This window comes from Wolffia australiana, chromosome 5, assembly GCF_029677425.1.
Source record: "Wolffia australiana isolate 7733 chromosome 5, ASM2967742v1".
Classification (NCBI taxonomy): domain Eukaryota; kingdom Viridiplantae; phylum Streptophyta; class Magnoliopsida; order Alismatales; family Araceae; genus Wolffia; species Wolffia australiana.
In genome coordinates, this window is record NC_135839.1 from 668,765 (window position 1) to 687,000 (window position 18,236).

General features: G+C 39.7%; 1 protein-coding gene and 1 long non-coding RNA gene across 5 annotated transcripts; one reads left to right on the plus strand and one right to left on the minus strand.

Annotated features, from left to right (window-relative positions):
• Positions 1-634: 634 nt before the first annotated feature.
• On the minus strand, positions 635-7,491 carry LOC144703825 (uncharacterized). Of its 4 annotated transcripts, none has more exons than XR_013581640.1 (3): positions 6,538-7,491; positions 1,718-6,258; positions 635-893 (listed from the first exon to the last, which is right to left on the minus strand). It is a non-coding gene; the product is annotated as an uncharacterized LOC144703825 (long non-coding RNA). The 4 variants fall into 4 exon arrangements; XR_013581638.1 differs by having other exon boundaries at positions 1,718-6,338; XR_013581639.1 differs by having other exon boundaries at positions 1,718-1,811; positions 6,003-7,491.
• A 5,088-nt stretch (positions 7,492-12,579) lies between these two features.
• Positions 12,580-17,021, plus strand: LOC144703187 (GTPase activating protein 1-like). The gene is made up of 3 exons (XM_078575301.1): positions 12,580-12,770; positions 15,924-16,019; positions 16,599-17,021. The coding sequence occupies exons 1-3, from the start codon at positions 12,651-12,653 to the stop codon at positions 16,866-16,868; spliced, it is 486 nt and encodes a 161-aa protein (XP_078431427.1). The 5' UTR covers positions 12,580-12,650; the 3' UTR covers positions 16,869-17,021.
• The last annotated feature ends 1,215 nt before the right edge of the window (positions 17,022-18,236 follow it).

Below are 18,236 nucleotides of genomic sequence, written 5' to 3' on the forward strand. Positions count from 1 at the left end.
CTCTAGGGGTAGGATAGGTATAGAGAGGATTAACGTTCCAAGCGGTAGGATTTCTATTGGTACATCCTTGGTTGGACTGGACGAGGGTGTGCACACTTGCGATAGTAGCCGTGCTCGTGCGATCGGTGTTCCACCCGATGTCCGCGTCATTGGGAGCCTAGTGGCATACCCCAGACCCTCTAACCGTGATTTATCGATCATCAGTGTCTTTCGATGTTGAGTCTATACTTCTCGTTGAATTTTAACATCACATAAGCATCAATTCCCACTTGCATTTCATTCACCCAATTGACGCTGGAATGGATGATCGGTCTCGTCCTTTGTTCCGCATTTTTTTTCCATCCTGAATTATTCCCGCATTTGCACACCTAACTTGGTAGTTCCCTTTTTAAGGATATCTGTCGATGTATGTATCTAAGGATTTATGTATCTACATGTTAAGGTATCTTTGTATCATCACATTTTTTATCTATGTATACATGTACCTACATAACTATCCATGTGCCTCTTTATCTCTAAAAGTAAATTTATATTTTCTTTCTTTTTTGGAAAAGAAATGATCTTGTATTGATTGATAGAATTATGAATATCCATGATTATACTCAGGAAACCTAACCATCTTACGAGATCAGACTAGGACTTGAAGTGATTAAACTCAAAATATGGTCATAATCTTCATAATTAATTGTATTTGATGTAGTCCTCCTCATGCTTGGCATCATCCCTCAATTTGAACAAGTTGTTTCCCATTCAGCCATCTTCTAGTCATTCCTTATGGATTTGGACCTCCCTGCTCCACCTTCCTTGCCATGTGCTTCCTTATATAGGTTTACAATTCTTCTTACCCTGTGCACCTATTACATTGCCAGATATAATGTAGTTGAGGTAATCCCCTACAAAAGACAAGATAACTTAAGTATTTGTATTATATGGGTGATAAAAAGTCTAGCTTATTTGGTGAGAAAAGCTCAATACTGGATGTACTACCACCTGCTGCCATAATGAGTTTGGTATCCAAAACTTTTGACAGGAGATAAATAAGCAGTATTTATGATCACCTTGGGTCTGAATCATGGACTATGATTTAGATGATAACATATCTGTTTAATCAACTAGGTCATGTGAGTATACTCCTGCTCTCAGTGCACTTTTTCCAGTAATCTGGATTTGAAAAATGCTAGTTTTGCATCCTTGAGGGAAAAGGAAAGTCTTGACATCAAATATGTTTTTCCATTGTTGACACCACCAACTTGGCTTGTGCGTTTTTCTTGCTTCACCACGTTATTTCTTCTTAGGTACTTGAATTATTTGATGGGTATACCTAGGAGTCTTCTGTTAACTCTTCTCATTTTCCTCCAAATTAGGTATTTGGTTTCCTTGTTCTCTTCCAATATGAGCAAACCACCACAATTTCTAGAGAAAGATTGCACCTTGATATTATAGTAACACACAATATGAGAAAGCTTATCATTCTAAATTATAGTGTCACATGGTCAGATCTTGAGCTAGGAATATGAGAAAGCTTATCATAAGACGATGGGAATGGGCCCATAAAGTTGACACCCCACACATCAAAGATTTCTACCACAATAATTGGATTTAGTGGCATCATATCTTTGGCTGATATATTCGTGGATGATTGACACTCTAAACAGCCTTTTGAATATTTATGGGCATCCTTAAACAATGAAGGCCAATAAAAACCAGATTGTAATACCTTTGCTGCTGTTTTACGTCCTGAGAAATGCCCTCCGCTCGGTGAAGAATGACACATTTTGAGGATGTCTAACTGTTCCTCTTCTGCCACACATCTTCGCAAAATAATATCGGATCCCAAATAAAACAAGTAAGGTTCATTCCAAAAGAAATATTTCAATTTGGCAAAGAAAACATTTTTATCATGACTCGACCACCATGAAGGAATTTTTTCAGAAACCAAGTAATTGGCAATATGTGGATACCAGGGGTTAATATTGGAGATGGTCAATAACTGTTCGTCTGGAAATGTATCGTTCAAAGAATGGTGGGTTCCATTAATTCTTGATAAATGGTCTGCAACGACATTTTCAAACCCCTTTTTATCTTTAATCTCTAAATCAAATTCTTGTAGTAGTAAGATCCACCTAATCAATCGGGGTTTTGATTCCTTCTTGCTTAGGAGATGCTTCAAGGCTGAATGGTCAGTGTAAATTATGACTTTAGATCCAAGGAGGTATGATCGAAACTTTTCTAAAGCAAATACAATTGCTAGGAGCTCTTTTTCTGTGGTAGTATAATTCTTTTGTGCTTCGTCTAGAGTTCTACTAGCATAATACAATACAACTGCTTTTCCATCTATATTCTGACCTAAAACAGCCCCCATGGCAATATTTGATGCGTCACACATAATTTCGAAGGGTTTGCCCCATTCTGGTGATCGTAGAATGGGAGCTTCTGTTAATTCTTTCTTGAGTGTATTAAAAGCTATTAGGCAGTCCTCTGAAAATATAAAAGGAGCATCTTTGACTAGGAGTAAGCTTAATGGTCTTGCAATTTTAGAAAAATCTGTTATGAATCTACGGTAAAAGCCGGCATGACCTAAAAAAGATCTAAGGGATTTAAGGTTGTCAGGAGGAGGTAATTTTATGATTACATCCGTCTTAGATCGATCAAACTCGATTCCCTTCTCGCTCACCATGTGTCCTAACACTATTCCCTTCCTAAACATGAAATGGCTTTTCTCCCAACTTAACACCAGATTTTTTTCTACACATCTTGAAAGAACTCTCTTCAGGTTCTCCAAGCACAGGTCGAATGATGATGCAAATACAGAAAAATCATCCATAAAGACTTCTAAAAAATCTCCTACCATTTCTGAAAATATAGACATCATACATCGTTGAAAAGTGGCTGGGGCGTTGCAGAGTCCAAAGGGCATCCTTGTATATGCAAAGGTTCCAAAAGGGCAAGTGAAGGTGGTTTTTTCTTGATCTCTGGGATTAATAGCAATTTGATTGTACCCAGAATAGCCATCTAAGAAATAATAATAACTATTCCCAGCGAGTTTTTCAACAATTTGGTCGATGAAAGGAAGAGGAAAATAGTCTTTTTTTGTAACGGAATTCAATTTACGATAGTCTATGCAAATGCGCCATTTAGTGGGCAACCTTGTTTGTACTTTATCTCCTTTCTCATTAACAACCACAGTGGACCCCCCTTTTTTTGGGACAACTTGAACTGGACTTACCCATTCACTGTCGGAGATGGCATAGATGAACCCCGCATCCGGCCACTTTATTATTTCCTCTTTCACCACTTCTTTCATACTTGGGTTTAGTTGTCTTTGTATTTCTCTGGTGGGTTTGGTATTCTCTTCTAAATATATATTGTGCATGCATGTGTCTGGATCAATACCTTTTAAGTCTGACATACTCCATCCTATTGCATCCTTAAATTCTTTTAAGACTCCAAGAAGTTGCCTTTCTTGATCATGATCCAGATCCAATGCAATTATGACATGCATGGTTTCATCTTTTCCCAAATATGCATATTTCAGGTTTTCTGGCAAGAGCTTAAGGTCTAAATTTGGATGTCCATTATGGTTGGGATCATCATGTTCCGAGCTGATCACAGATATCTCCTGCAGACCACTAAATGTGGGTTCAAATAACTGGTTTATCCCATTCACTTCTTCAACGATAGTTTGAATTTGATCATATTCTTTCTCTTCCTCAGCGGCATATTTTGCGGCCCTAAAAACATTTAAAGAAATTTGCTCATCTCCACAGAACATATCTACAATCCCTGTTTTGCAATTGATATTAGCTTGGGCAGTAGCTAGGAATGGCCTACCTAATATAATCGTTGCTTCTTTCAAGTCTTTTGGAGGAGTCATATCCAATATCAAAAAATCTGCTGGAAAATAGCATCCTTCAATATTTATTATGACGTCCTCAACTAGCCCTTTTGGATACCTTAGTGAGCGATCTCCAAGCACTAGTACAATAGGCGTTGGGCGTAGTTCCCCCAATTTGAATTTGTCAAAGAGATAAGTAGGTAAGATATTAACACTTGCTCCGAGATCTAATAATGCTTTGCTAAATATCATCCCCTTGATACTACATGAAACTAGAGGACTTCCCGGATCTTTCCTTTTTTTAGGCATTTCATTTAGAATAAAGGCACTGACTTCTGCCGATAAATTGACGGTTTTAGTTTCCCTCTGGGGAGTACACAAGGACTTAAGGAACTTGGCATAAGAGGGAACATGTTTGATGGCATCCAATAAGGGAATATTAATATGAACCTGCTGGAATAGTTTTATTAGTTCTTCATCCTCGACATTTTTCTTTTTTGGTTTTGTTTTTGGAAGGAGTGCTGAAGGAAATGGTATCGATGGCTTATAATCAGCCTTTTGTGTTTTCATGGATTCGTCCACATTGTCATCATTTCCTTCCTCAGATATTACATATTCTATGGGCTCTAATTCAGGCTTACCTATAGTCTTTCCATTTCTAAGCCTGGTTACTCCTTTCAGTTCTTCCAATTGGGTTCCTTGACTAGAGCTTGCCTGATTATGTGACACGGATGCAATAAGAGGAGGAGCGAATCCGGGGGGATGGTGCTTTGGATTCGGTATGGGTTGACTCGGGAGTTGACCCCTGGGGTTTGGGTCTGCATTTTGGCCCTGCGATAAGCCTTTGCACAATTGTGAAAATTGATTTTGGAACATTTGTCCTTGAGATTGTATGATTTGGTTTTGGGCTTGTATTTGAGACATCATTTGAGCTAGAGTCTGTTGTTGGCTAGCTAATTGTTCTTTTAGAGCTTGGATTGTAGGATCAAAGTAGGTGTGTGTGATGCTTGGAGCGGTATTTTGAAAAATTGGAGGATTTTGTGGGGCATGGTTTGGCAATGATTGGGTATTTTGCGGTGTATACGGGTTTTGCGACATTGTGGAATTTTGAAAATTGGAACTGGGTTTCTGAGATGAGTAAGATTGAGTGGGATAGTTCTTCCATCCTTGATTTGGTTGTTTCCAACCCTGATTATAAAAGTTGGGTTGGGAGACTGCACTTACTTCCCTTTGCATATTGAGAAAGGCTACACATTCAGTCTCCATGTGGTCTTGACTTGCACAAAAGCAGCAAATTGGTGCTTTTGGAGGGGTATTAGGTTTTTGGGCAGCCAACAGTTTTTCTAACTTTTTACTAATTTCACTAACTTCATTCCTTAACTCCTTGTCGGCATGTCTTACTAATTCATATACTCCCTCTTTCTTAAAGGTAACATTGGCTCTATCATATGTAGATGAAGTGGTGTAGTTGAATGAATTTTGGCTTAGTTCCTCTAAGATACGAAAAGCTTGATTTTCACTTTTGCTACCTATGGAGCCTCCACAAGAAGCATCTATGATCTGTTTATTTTGGTAATCCATTCCCTCATAAAAATAATGGGCTAATTGCCATCGGGAAAAACCATGATGAGGACACTTCCTTAATAATCCTTGGAATCTGATCCATGATTCATGGAGTTGCTCGTTAGCATTGTGGGAAAAACTCATGATCAATTTCCGCATCATGTTGGTTTTACCATGAGGGTAGAATTTGGTTATAAAATCATTGAAAAGTTTAGTCCAATCGGTAACTTCTAAAGTAGAAAACCAATAACTAGCCTCTCCCTTAAGTGAGAATGGAAAGAGGGTGAGTTTAAGGGAATCATCAGCATCTTTGATGGTGGCACAAATCTTAGAAAATTCTTGCAGATGATCATATGGATCCTCATTAATATTTCCATAGAAACTAGGGAGAATTTGAAAGATTCCTGGCTTAATATCATGGCTACATGAGGGTTTGTCAAATAATCCACCCCCTATTGAAGGGTTCAAATAGTCTTTAAGGAGTTTGGGTGGATCTTGAGGATTCATGATGAGGGTTTTGGCTCTAGCGGTTGGAGAAAATTTCAAATTAATGAGTGTTGGCTTTAACGACCTTCTACCATGCATGCAATAAGTTCAGGCTTACCTCTTGGAGAGACCACCACTAAAGATTTTGAGTTCTCCTCCTTTTTATGTATTTTGGGCTTCTAGGCTGTTTTTTTTCCTGAAATAATAAGAATAACAAAAACAGAGCAAGGGAAAAAAAAGCAGAATACCACTAAACAAGGAAAATGATAATTGATATTTACTGTACCCAAAATCCCCGGCAACGGCGCCAAAATTTGATAGGCCCAATGTTGTTGTGTGCTTGAACCCACAAATTGTTATTTGTATCTAGAAAACTGTTGTTCTTGTGAGGGGTATTGTTGTATAGGTTTCTAGGTCGATCCTCAGGGATTTCAGAGTGTGGTAATATCAACTACTGTAGGGAGATAGATGAATTAGACGATAGAAGAGACAAAAAAGAGAGGAAGTGATGAATTGGACGAGGATAGAGATCGAGAGATAAGTTCACAAACAATGGAAGATGCACATTGTACTTTGATTACTCATTGTCCTTTCAAAATCAACCCTTCAACAAAAATACTCAACAGTCAAACGAAAGAAGTTCCATGACATACAGGTTTGATGAGCACGGGAGTCCACCGTTGACCAGCGAAGGATAGAGGGCTTGTTCACCGACCTGCTGAGGGCAAATAGCAGCCACTGGATTTCACAACTATAGGGAGGAGAAGAGATTGGAATAGAGCAGAAAGAAGAGATTTCAGAAGGAGAGGAGTGATAAGATTCAGAGCTATAAGGGAGAGAAGCAATAATACAGAAAATAGAGTAATTAGAGCAGGCGAGAAGAGAGGTTTCAGAGAAGAGACACAAGATTAAGAGAAATTATAATAATAGTGTTTCAGATGAGAAGGCCAGGAATAACAGAAGATAAATGGAGATGAAAGAGGAGAAAAACAGTACGAGAAGAGATACGACCAGATCAGAGATGAAATTGCAGAGAAAAAAGTGTAGGGGTGAGAGAGAAAAACATATTAAGAAGGGGGAGAAAAATAGATGGGAGAGAAAGATAGAATGAGAGAACTGGAAGAAAAGGGGGAGGAGCTGGACGAAATCTGCAGAGAGGAAGAGAGAAAGAGAGAACTGGGCGAGACTATAGAGAAAGAGATAGATAGGAGAGGAATGAGGAAAAATCAGAAAAACAAGGAGAGAGGGAAAAATATAATAGAGAGAGAGCAAAATGAAGGCAGGCGAGGAGGGTAAAGATGATAAGAGAGAAAATCGCTGGAAAGGGAGAATAGCGAAGAGCAAAGAAAAAGACAGATCGAGAGAGAAAAGAGGCAGAGGAAAAAGAGGAAATGGATAGAAAAGAAGGAGACAGGGAGAAAGAACGCAGAAGAAAAAGAAGAGCGAGAGCAAGCAGGGAGAAAGAACGCAGAAGAAAAAGAAGAGCGGGAGAAAACAAGGAGAAAGAACAGGAGAGAGAAATGCAGAAGAAGCACGGGGGCAGACAAAGAGACAGCTTTTATCGTTTTGGAGAATCCCTTCTCCTTCCTCCTTTTAGGGCTTTTCTTCTTCATCTCCAAGCATGTTTACTTCATGCAACTGAAGTCCTTTGACTGCTTCTCTTATGTACTCCCAAGAGGCCTTGCTGTTGGTTTGTGGTTCTCTCTGAAACAAATAATTCCGGAATCATGTAGAGAAGTTCATCTTTTCATGGAAATATACCATAATATTACCAAAGTGCAAAGATGATGAGCCTAGAGGCATATTTATGAGATTATTGTAACATATAATAGCATTTTTGATATACTTATAGATATTTATTATGCTATTATCAAAGACCAGGGATGATACCAAAGTAATGAGATAAGGCGCTGCGCACTTGAGCAGTGTTGCTCTTGTACATTGATGGCTGCAACCCCTTGTGCGTGACTATTGGCACCACCGTTACACACGTGTCCCCGGGTCATGCGCCGCACACTCATGGGCCTTAGCACTCGACACACCTGCCAGTCCAACCCCATCCTTGATGATCGCTGTGCCACCAGAACATGTTCCGACACCATCATGTGCATTCCCGTAGGCACCGCGGTGCACAACGCCCCAACACTACCCTTACGGGCGCTGCACGCCCCACAACTGTCTAGGCAATTTTCGTGCTCCAATGCCTTAGTCCCATGGGGGTATGTCGCCCATCCCGCGCCCCGCACACGCAATGTGCATGACGTGCCTGCACCGTCCCCACATCATACACACGCGTGCCCACGTGTTTCCCTCGCACAACGCTGGCACCTCTAGTGCACAACCTGCGCATCCTGTGCACGTGGCGCTTGGTGCCCGCAGACAAGTACTCCTGGTGGCCGTGTGCGCAACACACATGCGTCTTGACCTGATTCGCCTCCTTTGCACGCGACGAGCACAAGCACCAAAAGGGCTTTGGCTTTAAAGATCAGGGTCAGGTGTCACCACCCTAATGTATGTGGTGTATAACGCTTAAGGACTCGATCCCCTATTTTGAGTCCGAATACACGGACATATCCTCACAATACGCATGCAGGCCTTTATGCATGAAATGCTGCCTAATTTGGGGTCGTACTCAAAGTCTGACATAGTCCATAGATGTGCACAGATAATTCTCACTAACCTCACTTATATATTCCTACATAGCTTACCAATGGTGGCAACAAGAGGGAGTTTTACAATTATATGATGTTCTTACCCCAAAACGAATGTATGATGCAGGTGATGTAAATGTCTAAAAAATTGACAAGCTGGTTTTTGGATTTTTTCTGAAAAAAATTCCAAGCTGATTGTGTGCTAAATTCACAATGTGTGCTAATACTCCGAATGGATTGATCCTTCTCTTTTGGTAAAGTAGTATTCCTAGCTCTACTTTTTGTGATAATACTGAGGTAACCTTCCCATTCTTATACTAGAAGTTTTTTAACTATTAATATTGGCTCATGACACATGATGCTCGAGACTTCTTCCATGCATCCTATTCCTGTCCGATTTGTTTTCAAAAAAATTATGGTGCCTAAGCACACATTTCACAACAACACTTCACCCATTTCCCACCATTTAGTATTGTGATTCTGAATTCTATGCAGCAATCTATGTTCTGTAGAATTCAAATCCCAATCTCCATATTTAAACTTAATTATGGAGAAATTACAAGGTTGTTTCATACAAAGGCATTTCATCATATCCTCAAGATTTCAGATTCCCAATCCATATTCATCCATAGGAAAGCATATGTTTCCCCAAGATGTTCAATGCTGCTATTTTTGGCCTTCATTATTTGGCCATACAAATTGTGGAATGAATCTATTAATTAATGTAAAGAGTTTTTTGGAAAATTCGTACACATATAAGGTATGAATTGGTATGCTATTCAGCAAAAAAATTATCAAAATAATTCTACCTCCTACGGACAACAGTTTACATTTCCAGCTTTCAAGGTTTCCACTAATATGCGTCAAAATAGATCAAGATATACAGATTTAAATTCATCAGCAAAGATAGGGAAGCCCAAATAGGTGAACGGAAACGAGCCTACACAACAAAAGCATGTATCTGATAGGATTTGTATATTTTTATGTAGAAGGATTTTGGTTGACACAAAATTTATATTATATTTGTTAGTTTTTTGGCCTGATGATTCACATAATATTTCCAAAAAAATTATTTCCTATTCATGCGTCATGCATAGTTGGAAGGAATCTTTTTTTCTGAGAAATATATATTTTAAGAATCTCATCTTGAGAAAATCATTATGATGCAGGATGACTAGGGAAAACTGGGTAAGAAGACTATCTAGTGTGGGGTGGGACAAAACAGACCACAAATCATACGATCAAATTTGAAAATTTAATTCCGGTGTAAATACTGATGGTGCAACCCCTTTCCTCGTCAAGGGCGGGAGTACTGTCTTACAACCACAGCGGTGAAATCAAAGCAAATCAAAGCAAGACTTTCAATAAATTCGAACGGGCGATCACTAGAAGATTCAAAGGCCTATTCAGTCTAATCGCTTGAAGATTCAAAATCTAAAACTAATCCGACGGCGGTGGATAAACACTCAAAGAATACTGCATGAAGAACATGATCACCAAGGAGTGCAGAAAGTACCTCGGCACTAGAGTAGTGTGTCGTGGCGATGCGGGAAATTCTCAATGCGCCGTTGGCGGGACAATTGACGTGCGCTTTGATAGGGTGTCACGGATCCAACCTAAACAGTAAATGGGGTATGCGCTTGCAGAATGAAGGATATGAAGCCAGGATGCTGATTATAGGGATTGTGTGGGCGCGAGGTGGCTGCGTGGACGAGTGGTTGTGCACGGCGGCCGTGAAGGGCAGGCGGCTGTGCGTGGCGGTTGCGTGGACAGGTGTCTGTGTGCGGCGGCCATGTGGATGGACGGACTGCGTGTGGTGGTGTGGCGGGCAGCTTGAGTGGGCGTCGTGCCTGCCTGCGAGCGGGCGGCCTGCGCGGTAGACGGCCAGCGTGGGTGGGTGGCCTATGTGGAGGGCGGTTTGCGCGTGCGGGTGGCCTGCCTGCGGGCGACGTGCAGATGTTCCACCCCTGGCGGCGGCAGCATCGGTAGTGGCGGCAGCGGCGGCTTGGAAGGGGAGAAGATTAGGGCAAATTTCTCAAGAAGAAAACTTCAACTCTTGAAATAAAATTCACCAAGTGTTTCAAGCAACTTTGGCCTATGTATAGGCCTTGGAGGAAAGAGAAAGTAAGAGAAAAAAAGACAAAAATAGACGACGTGTCGACGTGTCACGTCAAAGGCAGTTCTGGAGTTGGCGTTGACGACGTGTCATGACACGGAATGTCTCATGTGGAGGTGGAGGTATGTCCGGTTCCAATGTGCAGTTGTGGTCGCCACCACATTCCATTATTGATCTAAAGAGATTGAATTTAGAAGTTAAACTCATTGAGTACATCATGAGCTTTTCAAAGTGATATTAACCTTGATTTTAGATAGTATGTATGATACTTCCCAAATAGTAATGATAACTATTGGACTGACATGGGCAGTTCAAAAATCAGAGGGTGGAAATTCTATGGGTATGAGTGATGAGAGTGACTAAAAGTTGTTAAGGAACACCTCCACCTCTTATGATGGATAGCTAAACCTACTTCAAGTGTCTAGTTCCTTCATGAAATGAAGTGTCTAGTGTCTAGTTACTTCGTGAAAAGGGAAGGGGTCGGTACTTCTTTAAGTTCTGAGCAGAAAATCTCTTTTTCTTGTTCCACCAAAAAAATAACTTCAAAACCTATATATGTACCCTCTTCATCATTATCTGAGCCCACCCAAAACCATCCCAATATGCCTTTTTACCTATAGGAACCTATCTCAAAACCTTCCCATTATTACTGAGGACGTGCTTTCTCCCAAATCTTTCTTCCTTCCCCTTTGAAATATCATTGTATATTATTTTATTTTTATCCCTATTTCTTATTTCAATCTTCCTCTTCTTAATCTCATTCATCTCTCTAACTTTATTTTCTTGTTCATTACATCTCACTAGGAATTGATGTTTAATGGTCTTACATAATTTACATGGATTGGTTTTTGACTTTGGAAACTTATTCAGCAGTTGATTTCCATTTTTAGTAGCCTTTAGAAAAAAAGAGAAGAAACAATAATAAAAAATAATTAAGAAAGAAACAATAATAAAAAGAACAACTAGGTTTTTGAACTTAAAGTTTACCCTCTCTTGATGAACTGTCAATCATTTGACTTTATCTCATGCGAGAAACCTGTATTTCAGTTTCATTCTTGTGACATATATATCTTTCTCATTTTCCTCATTGAATATTTTTTCTACCTTCCCCTTTTTGTCCAAAATCTTGGGAGTAAGCTATCTAAAGTAATCTTTGCCTCAACACATGTCCTCCTTTATCTTATCTTTCCCCTTCCTTTCAAGTCATCCATCCTTCTCTTCTCTCTTTATCTAAGTCCATCAGTTTTAGCCATATCCTCATCACCTCACTTCATTGGCAGAGAGAGAGAGAGAGAGAGAGAGAGAGAGAGAGAGAGAGAGAGAGAGAGAGAGAGAGGGAGAGAGGGAGAGAGAGAGAGAGAGAGAGAGAGAGAGAGAGAGAGAGAGAGAGAGAGAGAGAGAGAGAGAGAGAGGATATTCATTGTTTTTACAGAAATCAGAAAGATAACCGATAGAGGGGAAATATATAACTATTTATCATCGTCAGTCCAAAAGAGGTTCAATGGTCACCCTAATTTAGTTGAACTGACTCAAAGTATACTCACATGACCCACCCGAAAGGGTAGGTTGGAGACGAAGTTGAGTCTTTTACTTTAAAAAAGATCACAATGACCATGCATTGTCTTGTTTGTGAGGGCTAAGATGACAACCCATGTTCCTAAGATTTTTAAAAAAGCTCGACTTGTAACCGATAGTGTTATTTATAATTCAAAACAAGGCAAACTAATATAACTAGTAAAGTCTACATTTAGTTAGAAAAACTGACATTACCCAGCTCATGGATCTGTCCAAGTGGGCAGATTCACCCTCTGGGCACAGCCCTGGGCTACCAAAAGAAGAGTACCGACAATGTTATTCGTCTCCTTTGACTAGAAGTTGCGTGTTCAGATGGAATGGGTAAACAGATGGTTGTATTTATATACTGCCGCGTAGAAAGTTAGCGTTGAGGCAGAAAGAGATAGCCATTTTCCCGGGGAATTTTGGAGGTTTAATTCAGACGATGAGCAGCGGTCGATCGAAGGCGGGATCGTTGAAGGTGCGCGTGATCCGAGGAAGAAACCTCGCCATGCGCGACATCCGTGGCAGCGACCCCTACGTCATTCTCAGCACCAAGAACCAGGTTCTCTCTCTCTCTCTCTCTCTCTATCTATCTCTGTCTCTCAATCTCTCTCTCTCTATCTCTCTCTATCTCTTCCTCTCGCTCTCTATCTCTCTCTCTATATTTCTCTCTATCTCTTCCTCTCGCTCTCTATCTCTTTCTCTATATCTCTCTCTATCTCTTCCTCTCGCTCTCTATCTCTTTCTCTATATCTCTCTCTATCTCTTCCTCTCGCTCTCTATCTCTTTCTCTATATCTCTCTCTATCTCTTCCTCTCGCTCTCTATCTCTTTCTCTATATCTCTCTCTATCTCTTCCTCTCGCTCTCTATCTCTTTCTCTATATCTCTCTCTATCTCTTCCTCTCGCTCTCTATCTCTCTCTATTTCTCTCTCTAGCTCTTCCTCTCTATCTCTATCTCTCTCTATCTCTTCCTCTCGCTGTCTATCTCTCTCTATAGATATGTCTCTATCTTTTCCTCTCGCTCTCTATCTCTCTATAGGTATCTCTCTATTTCTTCCTCTCGCTCTCTATCTCTCTCTATAGGTATCTCTTTATCTCTTCCTCTCGCTCTCTATCTCTCTCTATCTCTTCCTCTCGATCTCTATCTCTCTCTCCCTATTTCCCTCTATCTATCTCTCTCTATCTCTCCCTCTCACTCTCTATCTCTTTCCCTCTCTGTATATATATCTCCCTATTTCCCTCTCTCTATCTCTCTCCCTCTCTCTATATCTCTCCCTCTCGCTCTCTATTTCTTTCCCTCTCTGTCTCTAAATATATCTCTCTCCCTATTTCCTTCTCTATCTATCTCTTTCTCTCAATGTCTTTCTCCACCTCTCTATCTAATCTCTATCTATCATCTCTATCTACATCTCTCCTTATTCCTTTCTCTCCATCTCTCCCTATTACTCTATTTATCATCTCTATCTACATCTCTCCTTATTCCTTTCTCTCCATCTCTCCCTATTACTCTATCTATCATCTCAATCTACATCTCTCCTTATTCCTTTCTCTCCATCTCTCCCTATTACTCTATTTATCATCTCTATCTACATCTCTCCTTATTCCTTTCTCTCCATCTCTCCCTATTACTCTATCTATAATCTCTATCTACATCTCTCCTTATTCCTTTCTCTCCATGTCTCCCTATTACTCTATCTACCTCTATCTCTCTCTCCATCTCTTCCTATTACTCTCTCTATCTATCTTTACCTCTCTCTCCATCTCTCCCTATTACTCTCTCTATCTATCTATATCGCTCTCTCTCCATCTCTCCTTATTTCTCTCTGTATCTATCTTTATCGCACTCTCTCCATCTCTGCTTATTTCTCCCTGTATCTATCTTTCTCTCTCTTTCTCCATCTCTCCTTATTTCTTTCTGTATCAATCTTTCTCTGTCTCTCCATCTCTCCTTATTAATCTCTCATAATATAGTCTCTTATTCTATCTATCTCTCTCTATATATACCTATCTCGCTTTAGCTCTATATCTATTTACCTATCTCGCTCTCGCTCTCCTTATTTCTCTCTCTATACGTAGATATAAATCTATTTCTCTCTCCCTCTCTCCAAATCTAAACCAGTCCATCTCTCTGTGAGGGTATGATGGTCTTGGAGATAGGAGATGCCGTGAGAAGTGGACAGCGTTTGCAGGATCAGGCTGTTATCATCTAGTTCTAGTTGGACCCAATAAGAGGCAGAGATAAGATTATCTCTCTCTCTCTCTCTCTATATGGGATGGAGGGTAGTCTGTTGGAGTTATTAATAGATGAGATATTGGTTTAGTTCATGAGCCTGTTTCAGGCTTAACTTGGAGAATCTGAGACAGAATAGGGGCATCTTTAATTCTAGTATATTCTTAGAATCTTCCTGATATTTTATACTTCTAAGGAGTATTCTAAACCCTTATAGAGCCCCTTGCGTTATAAATTGAACCATCTTTTTAGAGGTCCTGAGGGATCCATAAGCTTCTAGAAGGGTCTAGAAGAGACCAAAAGATTTATTAGAGTACTTCTGTCTTTCATCTTCCCCATGTCTACTTCTGTCTTTCATCTTCCTATGTTTCTTCTTCTCTGTTTATCTCATTGATTGAGGAGTCAGCAACTTGAAAGCTTAGTCTGCATCAGTGGTGACCAATACAACTTAACTCAAAGAGTAGCTTGTAAGAATCAAATACATACACTATATTATGAGAATTATCAGTCAGGACCAAATCTAGGTTCAAACATAGTTAGGAGCAAAGATAGTTGGCCAGGATTAAGTCATAGATAGGAAACACATACAGTCAGGATTCACCCAGGTCTAGCTTTTATGTTCTGTTATAACAGCTAGGATTAAAAGTGGTAAGTTATTATTAGTTATAACTACTATATGGTAGCAAAAATATCAAGAACGTTAAGGCTAATTAGCGGGTTATAATGATCAGTTGAGAACAGCTTCTCGCATGCACATACTCTCTCTCTTCTCCCTTCAGTTCTTGTTCTTCTTTCCTCTTTCTCTCTACCTCGCCCAATCTCTATATCATTCTGAATCATTATCTTTCTTTCTCTCTCTCTCTTACTTCATCTATCCCTATCCTACAAATGCACACACTCTCTCACCTTCTTCCTTATCTTACCCTCCCTCAACTATATTCTTTCTGTTTTTTTTCTCTTCTTCTCTTCCTTTCTCTCTTTCTTCCTCTACGTCTCCTCCGTCTCATTTTCGTGCACTTTTCCCCCATCTCTCCTTCTACCCCCCTCGTCTAATCTCATTTTTTTTCCTTTTTTATATTTTTCTCTCTCATTTACCCTCTTTGTTTCCTGTTTCCTTTATCTTCATATCTACCTCCATCTATCTCTATTTCTCCTCTCTTTTACATTTTGTTATTAATCTCCTCTCTTTCTCACTTTTTTTATTTTTATGTCTCCTCTCTTTCTCATTCTTTTCTCTATCTCATTTTCTCACTCTGTTATTTCTATGTATCTCATCTCTTCCTGATTTTATTATTTCTCTCTACTTGTATCTCCTCTCTTTCTCCTCTTTTTCTCATTACTTTCTCTTTTTGCATATTTCTATTTCTTCTCCTGTATCTCTAGAAGTATCTCCTCTCTTTATAATTATGTTCTCCATCTTTCTCTATCTCACCCTTTTCTCTGTTTATCTGGAGCTCTTCTTCACATTCATATGATATTGCAGAAAGTGAAGACCAGAGTCATCAAGAAAAATGTCAACCCAGAATGGCACGAGGACTTGACTCTCTACGTCATGGATACCAATGATCCCATCCGACTGGTTAAATCCTTTCTCTATCCTCTCTTCCACCTTCCTTACTATTTCTCTCTCTAAACTGCCAGTTTCTCTCTCATATACAGAGAGGGAGAGATATTCGATTTTTCTCTAAAGTTATTTTCTTTTAGAAAATTTCAATTCTTATAGTTTTCACCTTAAGCACTAATCAGAGGTTGTGAACCATGTGACCATGCTGAACCATTTGACGCCCTACTCTACTATCGTGCATGTCACAGTTTCCTCCATCTTTGTCTTCTTTGCTATCCTGCCCAACTGGTTAAATCCATTATCTACGATCTCTTCTACCTTCCTTACTCTTTCTTTCTCTAAACTGCCAACCTTCCTCTCTCTCATGTGTTTTCCTTGAACAGAAAAATCAAGTAAAATCTAGTATACTCCCTCGTTGACTTATTTGCGATTCACCTGATTGGTTAAATCCATTATCTATTATCTATCCTACCATCCTTTCTCTTTCTCTCTCTAAACCACCAACATGTTTCTCTGTCATGTATTTTCTTTGTATAGAAAAATTAAATAAAAGGAAGCATTTGACAACTTCTTTCGTATTTTGGGGGATTTCAGGAAGTATTTGACAAGGATTGGCTTACCCGTGACGATCCGATGGGGCAAGCCTATATTGACATTAGACCTCTCATTGAAGCAGTGGAACATGAACACGGAGAGATCAGGACCAATCATTCGGGATTGATTGGCTCCCAGGTGATCGAGAGCTTGATCCATCGCCGGAATGGGAGAGTGATTCAAGAGATTACTTTGAGGTTGGAAAATGTCGAGTGCGGGGAAGTGGATTTGCAGCTTGAGTGGATTGGCACCAGAGGGGCTCGGAGATGAAGAATATGTTTTTCTCTCTATCTATATATCTACCCATATGATATCTTGCCCCCCTCGTTTTTTCTCTCTCTCTCTCAAGATTTTTCTATCTGTGTGTAACTCAATTCCGTTGTTATTTAAAATTTTGTTTATATTTGTATACTTTTTTCTCCACTTTGGGTCTAGTTGTCTCATAGTGAATGTTTATGCTGCTACACTTATTATAGCTCTTACTTCTAGACTTTGCTATCTCCTAATATATTGATTTGTTGGCTATGAGATGACACCAGTTAGATTGGATGGTTACTTTTCCATCAATTTTTGTGTAGCATGCTACTAGCATATACCATAATACTGTCCCTCCAGCTGAGGGATGAACTTTCTATCATTCCCAGCTTGGATACAAGAAAGTTGTGATGGTCTCCAGAGAGGCATTTTGTCAAGAGATTGGCCAGTTTCTGCTTAGAGTCTATATTGTCAATTTTAATTCTCTCCTGATCTAGCTTTTGCTTGATCTCCATGTGTGTGGCGTGGTCATGCTGAACAGGGTATATCCAAGGCTGATGGAAAGTAGCTATCACATAGGACCTTGATAGGTTGGATTGAAGACAGTGCCAATTCACAAAGAATGCCTCCAATCCATAATCCAACACATAGGACATATGCAAGAGCCTTGTCTTCTGCTCCAATGCTGTATTGAGAAACTACTTGCTGCTCCTTTCTGTCATGTGAGCAAGTTTGCACACATGAAGGAGAAAACTCCTACGGTGGACTGATGATTAACCTATGACCCATCATAGTCTGAGTTAGTATGGACTTGTGGAGTTAAGGATTTATTGTGATGTAAGAGGGAACTAAGACCAATAATCCCTTTCATGAAACACAAGATCTGATGCTTCCTGTAAGTGAGAGAATTTAGGATGATGAATAAATTGACCTATGACAGTAACATGTAAAGAGATGTATAAGTTTACCAAAGTGTTGTTGATAGCTAAGGGGTTGGTGTCACTTTCAGTCTCGCCATTTTGAAGCATGAGATTAACTTCCATAAGAGTAGAGACAGTCGGCATGAAAGATGGATGATTTCATCAAGGAGGTCACAATATGTTGTTTTGTGATAATGTACTGTTGTTGAATGAATGGGCCAGCTCGATGCCACAGAAAAATTTAAGGAAGCCTAAGACTTTACTGTCAAGTTGAACAATAATTTATTAACCTAGGGTAATAATACCAAAGGAATCATTCCAGGTAATATTAATGTCATAAACATACACAATATGAATATGACATCCCCAGATGAAATGGTTGATAGAAGAAGGTAATGTCACCACTTAATTTCTGGTAACATAGGCCATTGAAATATTCAGCCTATATATGTTTCCATAGTCA